The sequence below is a fragment of the Anoplophora glabripennis genome, unplaced genomic scaffold (genome assembly GCF_000390285.2).
Source record: "Anoplophora glabripennis isolate ALB-LARVAE unplaced genomic scaffold, Agla_2.0 scaffold16, whole genome shotgun sequence".
Taxonomy (NCBI): domain Eukaryota; kingdom Metazoa; phylum Arthropoda; class Insecta; order Coleoptera; family Cerambycidae; genus Anoplophora; species Anoplophora glabripennis.
Window position 1 is genome coordinate 618600 of NW_019416253.1, and position 21807 is coordinate 640406.

Consider the following 21807-nt stretch of genomic DNA (forward strand, 5'->3'; position numbering starts at 1 on the left):
TATATATATATATATATATGACGTGGTAACGTTCTCTCTCAATCCGTTGCGGTACGACATAATTATTTACAAGTTGGTCCACAATGACGCGTAGTTATTTCGGTCCATATAATAGACCAAGGCAGGCATCTTCAACGCAAACTGTTCCATAATTCAGACGTGGTCGTTTGTTTAGTGTACCAGGAGTTGGGCGGAAGTTGTCGTTCAGAAGGATTCACCGAGTGGTCGGAGTAGTTCGGAAAAGGACCTCATACACTTTGACGTACTTCACCACATTCCGGTCAGAAGTTGGTCTCTTAATTGGCGTGAATTCCTAAAGGGATGAAGCTATCAGTTACATCGACAGCTAACGAGCTGTGCTGTCCAGAGATGTATATGAATTTTGGGGAATCGTTGTTTCAATCAACGAAATGTATGTGGAGTGTAGTTACACATTTGTGTGTAATTTTGGAAGTTTCCTTTTTTATTTATTTTGCAATCTATGGTATTTGGATTTATTTATTATACAGGGTGTCCTAATTTTCCGTGTACCTGATTTTACCATTTAAATAAACTTACCTCTATCTTAAGTTGCTAGGTTTAATCGATAGAGTCATAAAGTGACATACACAGGTCGTTAATGATATTATGTCAAAAATTTAAAGGGATGTTTAAGGTCATAGAGAAAAAAGCTAATTAAAAATGTGTTTAAAACTGTTTTGGAACTGCTGAAATTCATTATTTTATCGCGAGGAGGATTTACAAAAAATTCCGTAACACTTTTTAGGAGTTTGTAGGTTTCTGATGAAACCGGACTGTATTCGAAAGTCAGTTTGTAATACATTGTTGTAGTGATTGCTGTGATATTTTTCCAGAGTACATTTAATAGCCGTATTTTCAAGTTTTCTTTTGAAAATGGCGCATTTATTTAGCAATCGCGAATATTATGGCGAAGCAAAGGAAAATGCCCACAGAGCTTGTCAAGTGTACCATGCAAGATATTCTGAACGATGTGCCCCCCCCCCCACCACGAACATTTGTAGCGCAAAGAGTTTTGGACACCGGTGAAGTACAACGCATGCGAGCGAATTGGATACGCCGCGTTGAAGCTTGTGTGTAAACAAATTGTGGATAGATCGAACATCTATGAAAATCAGCAGTTCTCAAAACGTGGCTTATTGCAATGTTGAGGTAAATTACTCAACACAAATCCGTGCATTTATCTCATTTTGACATAACGGACATGTATATGAGAAGTATTGATGTACTAAATTTCAATAAAATACTACAAGGCGATTCAAGATTATTTGAAAAAATATACATTTTTGTTAACTTTGGCACCTTCTACCGGCTAAACAAATTAACTTACAATTATACCAGTGGTAAGTTTAGTCAAATCTACTTATTTTGATTGCAGGAAATTATAGTAGCTCTACGTATACGAAGTATTGGTACACCCTATATATCACTTTTTTTTTGATAATTTGTTAATCACCTCATATGTATTACCTAACAATAGCAAGTGTAGAAATATTATACATTTACTTCGAAGCTAGACTTTAAAATATTGGATTCGCTATAAAGGAAATCGATATAAGTGACTCACACTGCTTTTTTCTTACCCCATAATTAACTACGTTCTATTTACATAAAGTAATTTTCTTTCACAAGCTCGCCGAAATAGTGTTCGCAGGCATGTAGCTTAAATCAACATGAAATTGATGGAGAAATATAGTGTACCCTGCCAAGGCATATTTTGTTAGTTAATGTTACGTGTATTTCACTTTTATGTTAAATTACATAAATTTTTTCACGGTACATAAACGTTAGAAATAAAAATGCATTCTTTCCTAATTTGATTACAGTCTCGAAACATTTGGTGGGTAATCTTTAGCGAACTGTAAAAAAGAAAACATTGTACAGATATCCGAGAGAATTGTACGGGCAACAACTGTGTTTTAGATATGTTGAGCTTCGGTACTTCTGTTTTATCATCTGTGAGGGAAGATAAAGCAAGTTGCTTAGTTCTTGGCAGGGCCTTCTTTAATTTGCAGGAATAAAATACCGAGGGCTTTTTGTACACCTGATAAGGGTACAGTACATGAAGTTCATTATTTCTTTTTTATAAAACGTTCTTTTATCATTGAAAATACATGGTCGATGATATGTATGTTTTGTCTAATAGTGATTATCTTGACGACACATGTCAAAAATACATTTAATGTGAATAATTTTCTGGCAAAAATGGCTCGTTTAAGTGTAACCGAGCGTATTGAAGATTTAATCATCATCACAGTTTTGAAGAACAATAAAACTCGCAACTTTTAGGCATATTTATAAAATTCCAACAAATAACAACTAAGTTATAGCCCGGTCAAAATAGACATTTCAAATAACGAAAATTCCGACAGAGCTAAATTTTGGTGGAGACCTTGGGTACACCATTAGAAATAAAGTGTCAAAAATACCCATCGATCGCATGTGTGCTAAAAATGTTATTCGGGGTCAAAAGTCAAAATTTGAGGTTTTTTGGATTTTTTTCGAAAACGGTATGTTTCATCAAAAAAGTAGCTCTGACAAAAATTATAGACCTTAAAATTATCTACAAAAATGGTCCTTATACTTTTTCTTTTAAGAATCACCATTCCTGAGATATCGCGATTCTAATAGTTGAAGAAGTCACGTTCTACATGATATGCCACATTTCCACATCACCTGTGAGGTAGTGTACTTTGACGCGTTTTTTTTTTAACGTGGTTTACAGGCCTACTCCACAAACTGTTATGACGGAATTTTCAGGGACAATACTCTTTTTTTTGTAGATAATTTTCAGATCTATAATTTTTGTCGGAACTACTTTTTGATAAAACTTACCGTTTTCGAAAAAATCCAAAAAACCTCAAATTTTGACCTTTGACCCCGAATAACTCTTTAGCACACATGGGATCGGTAGGGACTTTTGACACTTTATTTCTAATAGTGTACCCAAGGTTTCCACCAAAATTTAGCTCTGTCGGAATTTTTGTTAATTGACCACTATTTTTATGACTAATTTGACCGGACTATTATGGATAATTAAAAAAATCCACGTTCTTTGATGTTTTTTGCAATTACTTTTAAAGAATTTATCCGATTTTAATCAATCACGCGGCACTTTGTAGGTCTTTTTATTGCGCATATTTCGTCTGTTGAACACTTTTCTCAAAAACCAATAGTTTTTCTAATACATTGGAAAAACTGATTTTCGACCCAAATTATTTAAAAAAATAACGTTGCTAATGAAAAAAATTGACTCACGAGGTGAGACACCTTTTCTACTGCCTTCCCCTTCACATTTCAACAATAAAATAGCGGACATCGATTCATAGATTTTTTTAGTCCATTTCCTGCTATAGCAACGCGTCTAATGTGAGACCAGTTGATTATAGTCTGTTTGGAACTGAAAGAGAGTAATAAAACCCCGAGATAAGAACCGGCCATGGGCATGGTAATATTTCGTTTCAGGTAATTATCGGGTAACACTAATGCTAACAAAAATGACAGGGATTGGAAAATCGACTATCTACAGACTTTTAAAGGAAACAAAAAATGAACAAGATACTGTAAATCCCCCAAAATCATCTACAGGGAGGTCAAAAGTCGTTATAGATGATTTCTTCAAAAATGTCATTCGCAGAAAAGTACACTCATTTTATTTTAAAAAAGAAATACCAACGCTAAACAAAATTTTAAGTGAACTTTCAGAGGACAACGATTTGCCAAAAATCAGTAGAAGCAAATTATGGGCCGTCTTACGAGAGTTGAATTTTTGCTGGGAAAAGCAGAACAGGAAGTCAGTTCTTATCGATAAAGATGAAATTATTTGTTGGCGAAGATCCTACTTAAGATCAATTAGAAAATTCCGTGACGAAGGGAGGAATATTTATTATCTAGACGAAACTTGGGTCAACGAGGGATATACTGTAACAAAAGTATGGCAAGATAAAAATGTAAAAAGTTTTCGACAAGCATTTTTGGATGGACTTTCAACAGGGTTCAAGGCACCTTCAGGTAAAGGGCGAAGATTAATAGTGACACATATAGGTAGTGCCAGTGGTTTTGTAGATGGCGGTTTACTTTTATTTGAATCTAAAAATACAGGTGACTATCACGAAGACATGAACGCAGATGTTTTCGAAGAGTATTTTACACAGATGTTGGATCTTATTCCTCCGGGGTCTGTAATTGTCATGGATAATGCCAGTTACCATTCACGGCAGACCGAGCGGACGCCTACGACTGCTTGGAGGAAAGCCGATATAATTCAATGGTTATCCGGAAAAAACATTTCTTTTGAAACAAATATGGTGAAAAAGGAACTTTTGACACTTGTCAATCTTAATAAAGATCAGAAAAAATATGTTATCGATGAAATGGCAACAAATCGCCAAATAACGGTACTACGGTTACCACCTTATCACTGTGAACTTAACCCAATCGAATTAGTCTGGGCGCAGGTAAAAGGAGATGTAGCGCGAAATAATACGACGTTTAAATTAAGTGACGTGAAAATTTTGTTAAAAAATTCCTTGGAACGAGTAACTGCAGATAACTGGCAAAGATGTATACATCATGTACAAAAAGAAGAGGAGAAAATGTGGGAACTCGATAATTTAATTGACGTTACTGTGGAACCTATCGTTATCAATCTAGGAGACGAAGATAATTCATCAGAATATTCAGAGGATGAATTTTAATATACCTACTTTTTTATTTTCTTTATTGTACATTTATACAACACTACATTTACTCACCATAATTTGAATTTTCAAAATACATATATTTTTGTGTGGAATAAAAGTCTATTCATTAAATTTAAATAAATATTTTGATAATAATATTGAATAATTTTATTTGAATTACTAAAAACCCTCTTAACCCGGTTATGATGCTTAAAGTAGCCTCATGTTTTGAAATGCTGTTTTTATATTGTTTACTTATAAGAGAAATGGACCGAGAAATTGAAGCGGCATAGACAAAGACGGATTGTCGGGGATTAAATTTTAGCTACCTGCTACAATTTAGTACAGTCCGATCGCACAAAGTTTTTTTAAAAGTACACCTCATCCTATACCCATAATACATAATATAAAAATATTGAATATAAGCACCAGTACTACATTTATTTACGATTTGCATAAATAACAAGCTTTTATTACTCTCTTTCATTTCTAAACAGACTATAGACTGGGCAAAGCGAACAAGGAATAGTATCCCGCAAACTATCCCCGATGATATTTTCTCTATAATTAAAGTGTGCCATAAAAATATGCCAGACGCCGGAAGTAGGTACAACTTCGACCCGCACGAAACCGCCATATAGAAAGAGGAGCTTTATTATAAAATGGAAAACGATGTTATTCGGGAAAATGTTACCCTCAAGGATTCACGCTCTCAAGAATGGTCGGCGCTATATATAGCTAATGAAGACCCTGGAGTGTGCTTTGTTCCATAATTTCCATTATTGTTGAAGCTCCGAATTATAATTAAATCCTTCGGAAATATAATAACTCTTAAGACGCACATACATTAATGCTTTATTGGATTACGCCAGTAATAAACGTGTAATTATAATTTCTATGATTTAATTGGTGGATAATTAGGGCAAGTTTGTTTGTCTCAGACGCTTCGTCGCCTTTCTATTGCAAGAATACGAGTTTTTTATTAAATTATATTTTAATTAAATCTATCCGTAAGTTCCTTTCTCGCCTAGAGAAGAAGAAATGAGCGAATACAATTTTTAGTCGCTTGGAAAAAAATAGTGGAGATATTAAAGCTGAATTTGTTAACTTTTCAATTTTTTTTTTAAACATTCTCACATACATATTTAATACAATAATGGTGTACTTATCTAATCCTCGGCTACTGAAATTTGTGAAATGCTGCTATGTACCAAGTACATTACATTAAATTAACTTCTACTTTGAATTTTGAAATTTGCAGCTCTCGTTTTATTGTTTTCCTATTTCTGAGACCTACAATTAAATAAACTTCTACTTATCTTTGATTAAAATGGCAAAATACTCCAGAAACCAGGAGATACATTGGAAATGATAATGTTGATATTTAGAGATACACAATCACAGTACGTTAGAAAAAAACCAATGCCGGTCGACCGATTGCTGATGAAATAACAAAAATGGCGATAGTCGTTTGGCTCCGGCTCATTTTGGCGATTGCCACGCCACCGATACCTGAACTAGTTTTTTTATCGCTAAGTATAAACATGGAGTTACTAGTTTGCGATTAGTCAATTAAAATTAATAGGCAAAACCTTGAAACCGAGCTTAACTCTGTTGTTGTCCTCGCTGATCTATAATATCTAATAAATGTATCTATTGTTCAATTTAAAATAATTTACATAAAAATTTAGTCCAACCAAATTACACTTGGAGTAAATAAAAAATTGTTACCTGGCCTTTCATTTTAAGTGGAAATGGTAAAAGGGCTTATAATAAGTCTAAAAAAATAAATGCGTGAGTAGGGGTGGGCAGGGTTGATTTGGGGGGTTGAAAAGTTATGAAAAATTGTATCATTGTCATTTCTGGCGAAAGTTGACGTGAAATAAAAAAGTAGCTAACACAAAAGTTGTAGATCATGCAAAAATCTACAACTTTTGTAGAGGCCACTTTTAAAATTTCCGAGAAAAACGCGAAAAACAGTTTTTTCAGATTTTTTGTATTTTATTTCTCATTTCCGCAAAAATAATTTAATTTTGACAAAACTTGGGGAAAGTATACCTTTCTGTGTCTTAAATAACCACAATGTTTTGAGATAAAAAAATAAAGAAGTTTCGCAGATATTTTTTTTTTCGACCTGAAGCCCTTTTTTTCAAAGAAAAATTCTACTTAGAAAAATCATCGTACAGAGATCTGCCGGTGATAATTTTTTTGTTTTGACATACTTTTTGGTCAAATAAAAAAATCTGTAATCACAGTTCAAAAACATGCTCAAAAATGCAAAAAAATAAAAAATGGTTTATAACAAAGAATTTTTTTCAGCAATTGTTGATAATTTGTTTAAATTTTAAAAAAATTCAAAAACTGATTACACCATTCAATTATACGGAAAAAAAATACAAAAAAAACGTCAAAACTTTATTTTTGTACATTATTGCTATAAACATAAGTCGAATAGTGAATAAATAAAACAAATAATATTTTTTTCCTTAGCATCGATTAGTGTACTTTTTTTTAAAATTTTGATGAATTCATACATATACAGTGTGTCCAAAATAAGGAAGGGATAGCATTAGGATCTAGGAAACGGTAAGAGATACGAGGTGGCTCAGATTAGAAAAAAGTTGTGTTTTTTATACCTAATAATATGCCGTTTAGAAAGTTTGAAAATTCCGGGTAGTTCCGAAGATATCCGGAAAAACCCGAAGTTTTGCAAAATTCTTTAATTAGAAACTCAAATATGTATAAATTTCCCTGAAACTCATAAACTAAATTGAAATTTTCCGAATTATTAATCAAAAACTGTTAAAATTGAGGTACATTGAAGTTTGACGAAAAATATCTTTTAAACGCTTTATTTAATCGACTACTCATAACAGACCATTTTTGTAGAGCAGTTAATTTCCTACAAAAATATGAATTGCGCATTTCATAATGATTTCTTGTTAACGAGTTATAAAATTCATAAGCAAAACAGAAATTTGTCTTAAAATAATCAAACTTCAACCTTTAATATCTTTTAAACGGTGAGATTTACGAAAAAAATTGTAAGAGACCTTGATTGTAGAGCGTTCAATTTCTTACAAGTACATGAGCGAACGGTTGATAGAGAGATATTAATTTTTTTCTAATACTGAGGAAGAAACGGAAAACTGTAAAGCGGAGAACCTTCCTATTAAAATTAAGAGCTCTTATTTGAAAAGAATCTTCTAGAGGTGTCTAGCGACCTATTTTTCAGAGTATAAAGTAAAAAAAATAGTCGATTTTTTTGACTCGCCCTAGCTCACGCATTTAATTATTTTTTTCGTTTGTTATAATCCCCATTTCCACTTATAAAAGTCCAGGTAACAATTTCATCTAGCGAAAAAAGCGATTTCGAGTTATAAATGCATATTTTACGAACAAATAAATAGAAATATTTGATGAACATTACATTTTAATTATTATGAATGATTATTTATAGTAATTGTACAGTTATTACATTTAGTAGCATTTATAAAATATAGATAATTTATTCCCCTCGCGTTTACTAATTGTCACATTTTTCTCAAAATGAATTGACCGCTCCACTTCAGTCACCGGAGGCTCAATATTATCTGACTGATTCATTAAAACAGCATGATGCGACGTACTATTAGAACCTGGAGTTGAAGTGTCATTGTAAAGAATCCTGTTGGCTATTTCATTTTTGTTACTTAAACTGTCAGCAACATAACTTTCTGCAATTGTGGCGGATTTCCACCCACCATGTCTCTTGATTGCTAATACATCAACTGTATTAGCCAGTAACGTTGCCGATGTTCTTCGGAATGAATGGCCTGTATATGTTTCAGGATGTTCTAGTTTCAAAAACTTTGCAATCTTCTATTAAATACTATTAATCTTGTACTTTACTGCCTTAGTTAAACGAATAACTAATAACCATTTTTCTCAATCATTTAAAAGCATTTTAGTTAGAGATAATTTTAACGTTACGTTAATATTGATTTCCTGCTTTTTTAAGTAAGCACGATTTCTTAAAATTTCGCATTTCGTAATTTTGTGCAAATTAAGGATTAAGGGGGAAAGAAAAGGAAATAGAAATAACGTTGGCTGTTTTTAAACGCTGATTTAGATTATATTTCGGCTTGGCTTGCGATGTCACTGATATTTTGCTTCCCTCATCCAAACTCCTGCGATAGACATCTTGAAGTTATGCAAACATCATTCGCAGTATCTGCTACGGAGTTCTGCATTTCGAAACAAGAATGACAAATTTGACTGATATCCCGAATAACAGTAGCATCAAATTCTGCCTTCCTACGAGGGAGAATTTTCTCAATTTTGCGATTACCGACGTACTAAAAAGTCATATTAATAGAAAAAATTAAAAGTAGGTACAGGAAAAGGAAATTGTAATAGAAAATTGAGAAGCAATAAAACACAGAAAGTTTAAACTAATGAAAAATTACTACATTTAATAAATCAAAATAACAGTTGGAAAATATATTGATGAAAATATTTATTTCGTAAGAAAAGTAAAAATTTTGACGGATATTGTAAAAAAACATAATACATATACAAATACTATCCCACATAAATAAATTAAATTTTAGGATATAAAACCATTTTAAATCGTTTTGATAAGAATATTTGTCACTGGAATTAAGGTCTATTAAAAAAACGTTTGCAATATTTATTTATATAAAAGCCTCCGACTGTTTTTGTGTAGCTCGGTTTAATATAGCTACAGAAAACATTAAGGAATTAAAAAACACAATAAAGCCCTGGAGAATTGGTGGATTAATAACTGCATTTAGAAAATTAATTCGACTCTCAAGAAGATTACATCTTTATTACGGCCGCTTTTTACCTAATGCCACAGGTTAAAAATATCACCAGCGACGAAAACGCCACAGCGTTTCGACTTCAACCGCTCCTGAACTGCCTTTCTGTCCAGGATTTGTATTTATTTAAAGTTTTAAGCGATTAATCTTATGGAATTCCACTGCTCGAACTAGATTTCGTGCAAGCAAGAGATAATATCGCGAATGTCAAGTTTAAAGGACAATAGAGGGTAGCATGACACATACCGGATACATAAAACTACTGGATGCTCGAGCTAAAGCTTCCCGATTAGATATCTCGAAAACCGAAAAAGATATCTGTTGAAAAATTGCCATTCTAAAATCAATGGATATGTGTTCCATAAAGTTGAGATTGTTCTATTTAAAAGAACGATAAATTTGGGTCATATTAAAAAAAACTTTGTAAGATATTCAAAGTAATGTTGTCTAAAGGAACAACTGCAATCTAATACATCTATATTTAGCCACTTTAAGCTGGAATAGATCAGCACCGTCACTGCTCTCGAAGAAACTCGCAATCCATTCTAAATTTAAACGGATCTAATTGAACTATAAATCAAATACAGTGGAATGGTTAAATATGCACAGCTGGCGGTGCTTAAAAACTTTGCTTTGTTGGAGGCTTGCATTCAAACAAGGTGCATTGAATTCAAGACTGTTCAAGATTACAGGACAATCAATCAGGGCATTCACAATTTTATGCAATATAATCACAGAAAGGCCAAGCTGACGAGTATCGAGACCGTCAACTTTTGTATTCGGATAATAATGGGTCATAGGAAATGTTCTACAAGTAGTCCAACCAAATTACACTTAGATAAAAAAAAATTGTTACCTGGACTTTTATAAGTGGAAATGGTAAAGGGGCTTATAATAAACGTAAAAAAAATAAATGCGTGAGCAGGGGCGGCGGAGGGTTGATTTGGGGGGTTGAAGAGGGGTGAAAAATGGTATCATTGAGATTTCTGGCGAAAGTTTATGTCAAACAAAAAAGTATCCAATACAAAAGTTATAGATCATGAAAAAATCTACAACTCTTGTAGAGGGCACTTTTGAAGATAACCTCAAAATTTCCGAGAAAAATGCGAAAAACAGGTTTTTTTCTTTTTTTTCGTTTTTTATTTCTCATTTCCGCAAAAATAATTTAATTTTGACGAAACTTGGTGAAAGTATACTTTCCTGTGTCTTAAATAACCACAATTTTTTTTAGATAAAAAAATCAAGAAGTTTCCGAGATATTCATATTTTCCGGTCTGAAACACTTTTTTTTCAAAGAAAAATTCTACTTAAAAAAATCATCGTACAGAGTTCTGCCGGTAATCATTTTTTTCGTTTTGACATATACTTTTTGGTGAAATAAAAAAAATTGGAATCGCAGTTCAAAAACATGCTCAAAAATGCAAAAAAGAAAAATGACTCTTGCAGAAATGAATTTTTCAGTAATTATTGTTGATAGTTTGTTTAAATTTAAAGAAAATTCAAAAACTGATTACACCATTCGATTGTACGGAAAAAATACAAAAGAAACTGTGTCTCATTGTTTGACCCGAAATTTTATTTTTGTACAGTATTGCTATAAACATAATATTTTTTTTTCGTAGGATCGATTAATGTACTTATTTTTTTTAACTTTGAATTGAATTCATAGATGTATAAGCGACTCTTTAATTAAATTATGTAAAATTCAGATTTTTGCTTTCAAAATTTAAAAAATATTTACAAAGGATATTTACAGTTAATAATACTAGGCGAATCTTGGTCTTTTTGGCAACTTTTTAAATTGATCTTCATCGTCCTATCCTTCATTAAACTGGGTTTCTTCCTGATCTTCAAACGTTTCTTCGATATCACTTAATTCTTCGGTTAATTGATCTTCCGGGTTCAAGCAAAGACTGGGCTGCTCGATTTCATTTGAAATGTCTTCGGAATCACTGAAATTTTCTGAAATTTTGTCAAGGTTCAAACAATTGTCCGAACCATGACATTTTGTACATAAATCTGTACATCGCAGTCCATGTTTTCGACACCCGCATCTATTACCGTCACAACTGGTTTCGCAGCTGCAAGAGATTGTTTTTATTAAATCTTCAGGAACGACTGAAACTTCTGTAAAGCGAGGCATGAGTATTTTGGAATTATTCGCAATTACTTCTTTCCAGCCCCACTTGGTTGCAGTTATTTTGTTTCCAAGCCACGTCTGAAGCTGAAAGTATGCTCTATAGGAGTGTTGTGTAGCTGCTCCGACAGTTGGTGGTAATTTTTCTAATTTAAAAGTAGACTTTGCAGTTAATACTTTGTATTGCTGAAATCTCAAATCATCCAGAGATAATTTATCATTTGTGCATTTGTAAATAGACGAAATTAATTTACAACCATTTCGAACAATGACTTTTGATTCTGCATTAGTCTCATAAAAAGGTTTTACCAACGGTAATAGATGCGGGTGTCGAAAACATGGAGTGCGATGTACAGATTTATGTACAAAATGTCATGGTTCGGACAATTGTTTGAACGTTGACAAAATTTCGGAAAATTTCAGTGATTCCGAAGACATTTCACATGAAATTGAGAAGCCCAGTCTTTGCTTGAACCCGGAAGATCAATTAAACGAAGAATTAAGTGATATCAAAGAAACGTTTGAAGAACAGGAAGACTGGGTTCTAATGAAGGATCGGACGATGAAGTTCAAGTTAAAAGGCTGCCAAAAAGACCAAGATTCGCCTAGTATTATTAACTGTAAATATCCTTTGTAAATATTTTTTAAATTTTGAAAGCAAAAATCTGAATTTTACATAATTTAATTAAAGAGTCGCTTATACATCTATGAATTCAATTCAAAGTTAAAAAAAATAAGTACATTAATCGATCCTACGAAAAAAAATATTATGTTTATAGCAATACTGTACAAAAATAAAATTTCGGGTCAAACAATGAGACACAGTTTCTTTTGTATTTTTTCCGTACAATCGAATGGTGTAATCAGTTTTTGAATTTTCTTTAAATTTAAACAAACTATCAACAATAATTACTGAAAAACTCATTTCTGCAAGAGTCATTTTTCTTTTTTGCATTTTTGAGCATGTTTTTGAACTGCGATTCCAATTTTTTTTATTTCACCAAAAAGTATATGTCAAAACGAAAAAAATGATTACCGGCAGAACTCTGTACGATGATTTTTTTAAGTAGAATTTTTCTTTGAAAAAAAAGTGTTTCAGACCGGAAAATATGAATATCTCGGAAACTTCTTGATTTTTTTATCTAAAAAAAATTGTGGTTATTTAAGACACAGGAAAGTATACTTTCACCAAGTTTCGTCAAAATTAAATTATTTTTGCGGAAATGAGAAATAAAAAACGAAAAAAAAGAAAAAAACCTGTTTTTCGCATTTTTCTCGGAAATTTTGAGGTTATCTTCAAAAGTGCCCTCTACAAGAGTTGTAGATTTTTTCATGATCTATAACTTTTGTATTGGATACTTTTTTGTTTGACATCAACTTTCGCCAGAAATCTCAATGATACCATTTTTCACCCCTCTTCAACCCCCCAAATCAACCCTCCGCCGCCCCTGCTCACGCATTTATTTTTTTTACGTTTATTATAAGCCCCTTTACCATTTCCACTTATAAAAGTCCAGGTAACAATTTTTTTTTTTCTCCTATAAATGAGTTATTTCGATCGGTCTAAAGTGGGTAGAATCCATTTGACTTCAAATAAATGTGCTTCAATTTTTTTGTATGTTTTCAGTCGCATGTTTCTGATTGCTATATTTAGGATACTGGACTGAGGAATAATATTTAAGTCTGGAACGTACAAAAAAAATAAAGGCCAAGTAGGGACGTCGATTGACTGAAATTTGTTTTCAAGGAAACATATATTCTAATATTAGCTTTAGTAGTTTTAAAAGTTTTAAGTTAATTCAAACGGATCCATTTTTTTTTCACCAATTTTCTTGGATACCAAAAATCTAGGTACGGAAAAGATTTTTTATTTTTGCTAGCACTAGCAGCATATGGGTGGCCCAAAAATTTTTTTTTAGTCTTATGAAAATATGTTAGTTTATCATTCCTCAAAAAATCTGCTCAAAAAAAAATTTTTTAGAGGTCGCTCAAGATTTTAAAAAATTTCCAAAATCGTCAAAAATTGATTTTTTTTATTTGTTTTCTCGTTATTTTATCATTTTCTAGGTTGAAAAAAATCTAGATTCTGAAAATTTCAAATCGATATTTTAATTTCTAAAGGTCACTCATAATTATTATTTGAACTTTCAAAGTAGTGTACCTAAAATGTTTTCGAGCGACCTCTAAAAATAAATATCAACGAACTAATAATTTTTTTTATTGAATTTGATGAACAAAAGAATAGAAATAAATCACGAGACACTTATAAAATTTCTCGAGGCAAAGCCTACTTTGAGAAAAGTCATTTATTTGATACACCGTAATACTGTACGAGTTCAATTAAAACCCTTGTTTCTCGAAAACTGTCCACATTAGGAAGTTCTAACAAGAGTACATTATTTTTACAAAATAAAATGTACATTATAAATTGGAGCCCGAATCAATGTAATCAGCTGTACCTACTATCGATCACATAGCATAATGTATACCTACATATATACATGACAAGGACTGCCAACTTACAAATAAATAATAAACTCAACATACTCGTGCGCTGTTGCCAAGTTTCTGTGCAATTATTGGCGTTTATTTATGCATATTGGGTAAAAAATAATAATTGAGAAATGGAAACATATAATTAAAGTACTTTAATTTTGATTTTATTCGATATCTACAAGCAATTATCTCAATTTAGTTACTTTCAAGTCATAAAGAATATTTTTTGCATTAATAGCAATGATTTTATAACACGGTAAGTATAGCCCCCCGAGTCCTGCTTAGATTTTAGATTTTTGTGTCATACGCATAACTATATGGCGTCAAGATATATCATTAACGTAATTGTTAAATAATTATGGACCCAAAACTGAACCCTGAGGAATCCTAAATAATAAATCCTTGATATTTGACAAATTTGTGAAGAAAGATCTTATTTGTCTCCCTTATTATTAAAGATAGACTTTTCAAACATCATTGAAATCGCTATGCTCAACAATGTTTTTTTTATATCTCGATACTAAAAATAAAAACACGGCATATAAATAATTTTAAGCAACTTCTTATTAAAGAAAACAATTGTACCTTGTTGGTAGATTAAATTGTTCAGAAATCAGGTAGAATCCGCATATCATCAACATAAAGCTCGAGCACTTTCCTTTCCCTTTTTAGGGGATTAAATGTGGGGCCATAAAAGGTAAAAAAAATGTTCAGCGCCGTATAGGGAACTCTAAACGCTTCAGAAGATATATAATTATTTTTCTCTCTATTTACTCTATAGCTACTTCGTTCCTTATCGGAATTCCCTTCACAAAGGGCAAGTCTATTTCATCGGGGTTGCCATGAATGCACCAAGATGGTTTATATTTACCGATTGATGGTAGTTACGGAGTTAAATAGAAACGCTTTCTTTGTTAAGGCCCTCTCGCCCTCGGTTCTCTGGATCCTATCTACTGTTATTACAAAACTGTAGTGTCTCGGTGGCGTATCGCCGGGAACAGTCTTATTTGGTTGGTTTTATAAGAAAAAGCGACGTCCTTTTAAACCCTTAAAGCGAGGGATGGAGACAACTTCTTGCCTCTTGCTCAATATGGAGAGATATCCGTAATTATAATTTTTTTAAATTTTATTTCGTTTAATTATTTTTACTTATTCACTAATGATTAAATTGTTTGTAAATTTAAGATGACTGCATTTCACTGTTATTCCTTTGCATGTTTAAGTAATTTAAGGAGGTATATCGGGGTCCGAGAGAAGTGAGGAGCGCAAGGGGGGGCGCATGCTTTTCTTATGGGACTAAAATTCGCTGCCAATTTGAAAAAATTAAATTCTATTGAAATTATTTGCGATAAACATTATCTATATAGCAAAGAAATCTACTCATATGCACATAGCATACATATTAATTAATTAACAACATACAAATATCATATTTAAGTAGTTTTAAATTATATTTAATGAACGCATAAAGACTATGTAGATGTGGCAACAGCGCTAATAATTGACTAGCAGTTGCACACACTGCAAACCTACAGACCTCGGACAACGGAGATATTACGCGTCAAATTCGGGTAAAGATGCGTACGCGTTCAAAAATGTATTGTGTGTAAACTATGTACAATATAATTATTATATATAACAAATACATCGTATTATTCTCGCCAAGATTTGTATGCTTTATTTAAAATCCGTAAATCATGTGAACTGGTAAAACAACGAGAATTGTGTTAATTTAGTTCTAAAGAAATGAAATTACACTCGCGCCCATCTCTCTTCCAAGTCAAAGATAATGTTGGATGCAATTTTGAAGGTTCTGTGATAGAAATTACATTATTACTCACTATTCGTGTTTTTAATCTCTATTACAAAAGTTTTGCAACTATAACTAATTTTTTAGATATAAAGTTTGCTGAGAAATATTTATGTTCCTTTGTTATTCCGTACAAATGCTTTTATCTCAAGTATTACTAATTATATTAATCAAGTAAAGAAAACTTTATGTAACCCTAAATATTGCTGGGTAATGATTACGATGTTTTTATAAACCATTAAATATATTAAAAGGATTTATCAACTGTATTTTTTATTCCAATAAATATATCACAGCTTCCTAGTCTTTTTTAATTAATCTAGTTTTTTAAAAACATTACAAAAAATCATCTGTTGTGGATAATTTATTGTTGATAACAATGTACATGGGATTTAGGAAAAATGTATATGTTTGAAATCAATTTCGTTTTTATCAAGTCTTTCAAATGTATTCCCTCCTTGCTGTCAGCTGATTGCGACGTTGCCACATTAATCCTCAAGTCAGACAGAAATGCAATTATTGGTTTCTGTTTCTAATTAATACAGCTGTACTATGTTCAAAACTTACATTAGTTTTACATCAAAAATAAGATAATACTGTGTACTATCTATGGAAAAGTTTTGTTTCACAATTTCTACATTTTTTTCTCAGTTATGGGCAAAAAAAGAGCCGCACCGTCCATCTTCGCCATATAAACCTATGTTAAAATGAACAACTTTCAACAACAATATCTCAAAATCTAGATTAAAAAAAAAATTTCAAAAAAATATGACGCTCAGAGGGAGCACTGGCTAATACGCTATATAAATTTCAAGTATATCTGTGCATTTTAGTAAATCCAATATACCTCCTTAAGTAATTGTGTAAAATCAATTTTGTTATTAATTGTTTTGTTTTTAATCGGTTTGGAATATAAAAAAGTGTAAAGAAATAAAAAGTGAAGATAATATAATGGCGCATATGATGACCTATTTTATTTGTAATATTATACAGGGTGATATTTTATTGGCAAATAATGATTGATGATATCCACACCTCCGCCACTGGCAACTTTCTAAAGCTGGTAATTTTTGGTTTCATACCTACTGTCATACTAAATATGCACACCGAATTTGCTTAAATTATCACAACCGGTTTAGAAATTAAAAATTAAAAACTGATTTTTTTTTTAATTTTTAACACACTGTAACTGGACAATGGCTATCCTAAGACCCCACAATTACGCCCCTGGATTTTTGACTCCTACTTAAGGAACACCCTGTAGACAGAATACCGAACTATTTATGGTACCTTTCAAAACACCCTGAATATTTTTTGCTCAGTTCGAGTCTGAAAAAATTAGGTTTATTCGAGTTTCGATTAAATATTTAGTTGACTAGACGGCTGACAAAGCAACTGCTGATGCCTGACTTCTAATATTTATTTAGTACAATGTTTCAGCTCTATAATTGATTGTGGAAATGTTTCACAAACGACATAATAGATGGTAAAACAACATTGCCTTCATTTACTCAGCCTAATTAATAAAACCGAGAGTATTGGGAGTTTTTCAGTGAAGATACTATTAGTTTTTTAAAAGTAGATCAGAGTAAACAACATTTGTTAAAAAGACTACACTATTTACAGGACTTTTACCCCACGTTGACTTTTTTATTGTGTGAACTGGACTGTACAGAATAACTGAAGATAAACTAAAACTATTATTTAAATATCTTACATGATTAGGTGTTCTAACGAAACATGGATTTTAATGAAATTGAACTAGTAGTAGGATTATTATTTAATGATGTCAGCCGATACATATATAAACATATAAAAATAAAATCGATTTATATTCGAAAAATTAACCACACTTTCCATTCTTTTCCTAGCGATCTACCGACTTATATCCTTTCCTGTACTGTTTATATAAATTCGACCAATGAACTAATCAAACTAAAGTAATCAGTAATCAAACTAAACTATTCAACAAATAACAGATTTGTGAATTCTTCGTGCACCCAGCTATATTATTATTTACCTATGCTGCAAGTTCAATCAAACAACAAAAGCACGGTATTGATTCAAGCGATTAGTTGGCGATTTGTATTTACCTGGGTAGTAAATAGCTTCTTTTCTAACTGTATAATTGGCTTGGGGGATGTGAAGCTCACAGGAAAATTCCTCCGGCGCCTCCAGAGACGGTATTTCAGCCACAGCTTTGATGTCGTACAGCCCGTTTCTTTCTTGCACGACGACTTTGGTGTTGTTGACTTCACTGGAAAAGAAACGGCAATGAGATCGGTTATTTACGAAGAAATTGATATTAATATGTCGCATCTTCTCCCGCACAAGTCTATAATTTCTGCAGTGACTTTTTATAAGAACAAAATTTGTTTTGTCTTTAATGGCAATCACTGTAGTCCTTTAATGTGAATTTATTGCAGCCATTTTAAATTTTTGCAACTTTTTTGTTGTTGCAAACATTGTTGAGTAATAATAATCTCAGGATTGTATTAAAAACGGGAAGAGAGAGTTCTAGCAAAAAAAATGTTGATTAAAAACGGAACGAAAAGAAACTTTAAATTAGTTACCAAGTTTCTGAAGTGTTCAAAGGGCTCTTGAAACAATAAATTAATAAATTATGTGGGAGCAGTATCTGCAACGTCAGATTTATATTTGCGTGGGACTTTTTATAAACAAGAAGCAAGAAAAATCTTTTAACGTCATCATTTTTGATACCATTTCGACAGTGACTTATACAATACATTTTTTCCCAGCAAAATACGTTTTGGGTCAAATCATAAATAAGTAGTGTTATAAATAAATCAAACCACAATTTGTACTGCTTCTTAATCTGAGAAAATAATTTTCTGCATTATTAGTGTAAGTAAAAATAGTCGTTTCCGTTACAATAAATGAGTTGACATTCAAAATGACTTTGAAGAGGGTCAAGTTCACAACAGAAGAATTACTATTAACAATTCATTATTCTTTTGAATTATGAATGAGTTGGAAAACTGACCTTGGCATGATCTTCAAAGTTCATTTTCACCAAAAAACCAAACAATGTATTCAGGCATTTCAGACATTTTATTAAAGTTTATTTTCACAGAATAAGACTGGTGAATTTAAAATGACTCCTCTGTATATTCCTTGTTGTAAATTTAATATTTCTTTGAATCCTCTAAAATGTTACGTCTATGGAATCGCGTTTCCCGCATGGCTTATCCGTCGGTTCACATGTTGACATTGAGTCATTGCCAAGAAGAGTAAACGTACAATGAAACGTTAGACAGGAAATAATTTGTTTATAAAAAATGAATGTACTGCATTGTTAGAGGTTTGGATAATTCCTATGAAAAATTTGAATATCAATTCCTGAGAACTCATGCAATGGCAATTATGAAGGAAGTTAGAAAATGCCAACACAGATATCTATCGCAAAAGAATCGCGGGTCATGTAAATTGTTTGCTAATGGAAACGAATAAGTTTTTACAAAATCATTCCGTTTCCGAGATTGCCTTAACCACTACCTACCTAATAAAATGAATGGCTTTCGTGGCTCCTCAGTTATATAGCAATTTTGACATTTATCCCTAGGTACATAATAGCTCGTAGATGTTATAAAGTAATATTCATTATTTAATCGTAACAGCCGCAGGCTTGGGGTTAATGGATATTAAATCAGTTCCGGATAATTTAATAATGACTGTTAGATGTAATTTATAGCGCTAGACAATTAGTACCAACATCGAATCATAAAATTTCATTTATCGGGTTTATAGCGCCGGGAAACTGCGGACCCTGTAGCACACAGAGTTAAAAGTCGTCATAACTAGTACGTATAGAAATCAAGAGTGAATTTTATAACTGCCACTCTTGTGGATATAAAAGTATCTTATTTTTCAATATTGTTTATGAACTAGGAGATTTATTGTACCTAAGTTGTTTGTTAACTATCATTCTCTCACATGTAAAAGTCTCTTATATTTTAATATTGCTTACAAATTTGGAGATTTATATTTTATTAGTTGTTTCTTAACTGCTAACATTGCACATCACAAGTCTCTTATGTTTTAGTATTGAACTAGTTCGGATATACAATTGTCGAAGTCGAGTGTTGTTTTGTCATAAGTGGTTAGTGTTTCATTACATCTAATCGGGTTGCAAAGCGTATTTTAAGAGAATGTTAAGACAACAGCTTGATATAAAAAATTTCAAAATTTTCTGTCTCTGTAGGTTGTTTACGAGCTTGGAATATTCTTATGCATTTCAAAGAATATTATTTTTCAATATTGTTACCCGAAGTAGGAGACCTATTTCTTAATTGTTATTTTTCCACATCTAAAAGTTTCTTATATTTTAATATTATTTACAAATTTGAAGATTTATGCTGTACTAGTTAATTCTTCTTAACTGTCAGTCTCGCACACCTAAAAGTCTCTTATGTTTCAGTATTGTTTACGAATTTGGAGATTTACTATTTATTATTTGTGTCTCAACTCTTAACCTTGCACATCAAAGTTTCTTATATTTCACTATTAGGCAAGTGTGGGTATAAAATTGTAGAAGTCGAGCGTTGTTGTCATTAGTGTTCTTTTTTCGATTAATTGGGTTTAAATAGTACATTAAGAGACTATTAAAACAACATGAATAAAACAAATACAACACTTTTTGTTGTTAGGTTGTTTACTTAACTTGATTTCTTATTAATTGTTTCCTAACTGTCATTCTTGTATATCTAAAAGTCTCTTATTTTTCTGTTATTCTTCCGCATTTAAGTCTGTTATATTTTAGTAATGTTTGCGAATTTGAAGATTTATACTTTAGTAGTTTCTTACCTGTCAAACTTGCACACCTAAAAGTCTCTTATGTTTTAGTATTGTTTACGAATTTGCAGATTTACTTTTTATTATTTGTTTCTTAACTATCAACCTTGCACATCTAAGTCTCTTATGTTTCAGTATTCACTCATTTTTTTCGATTAATCAGGTTTTAATCATACATTAAGAGACTATTAAATCGATTAAAAATATTCCTAAATTTTCTGTACTATGCAGATTGTTTACTTAACTTGGATATTTATTTCGTATTAGCTATTTCCTAACTGCTATTCTTGTATATCTAAAAGTCTCTTATTTTTCAGTATTGTTTACGAGTAGGAGATCTATTATAAACTGATTTTTAACTGTTATTCTTTCGTATTTAAGTCTCTTATATTTTAGTCATGTTTGCGAATTTGAAGATTTATATTGCCTTAACTGTCATCCTTGCACATCTAAGTCTCTTATGTTTCAGTCATTAGTATTTTTTTTCGATTAATCGGATTTTATTCGTACATTAAGAGACTATTAAAACAGAACGATTAAAAATATTTTTAAATTTTCTGTACTATGCAGATTGTTTACTTAACTTAGATATTTATTTCGTATTAGCTGTTTCCTAAATGCCACTCTTGTATATCTAAATGTCTCTCATTTTTCAGTATTGTTTATGACTTCTATTATAAACTGATTCTTAACTCTTATTCTTCCGCATTTAAAAGTCTTATATTTTAGTAATGTTTGCGAATTTGAATATTTACTTTTTATTATTTATGTCTTAACTGTCAAACTGTTTGTCATTAGTAGTCACTCTTTTATTACGTCTAATATTTATTTTTTATTAGTTGATTCTTAACTGTCATTCTTACACATTTGAAAGTCTCTTATATTTTAGTGTTGTTTGCGAATTTCGTTCGTGCGGTTTTGTTGGCTCTATCCCGATACCTAAATCAAGCATTTATGATTACGGTTGTCTAATTTGTTATATCCCTTAACGAAAATACGTGTTTACGCGTCCTCCCTTTTATTTTCATT

General features: G+C 31.6%; 1 protein-coding gene across 1 annotated transcript in view; it reads right to left on the reverse strand.

Annotated features, from left to right (window-relative positions):
* LOC108914190 overlaps window positions 1-21807 on the reverse strand; it is a 231498-nt gene that overhangs the window by 21172 nt on the left and 188519 nt on the right. Inside the window, exon 5 of the mRNA XM_018719933.2 lies at window positions 18060-18223. Coding sequence (XP_018575449.1) covers window positions 18060-18223 — 164 coding nt within the window. The remainder of the gene's footprint in view (window positions 1-18059; window positions 18224-21807) is intronic.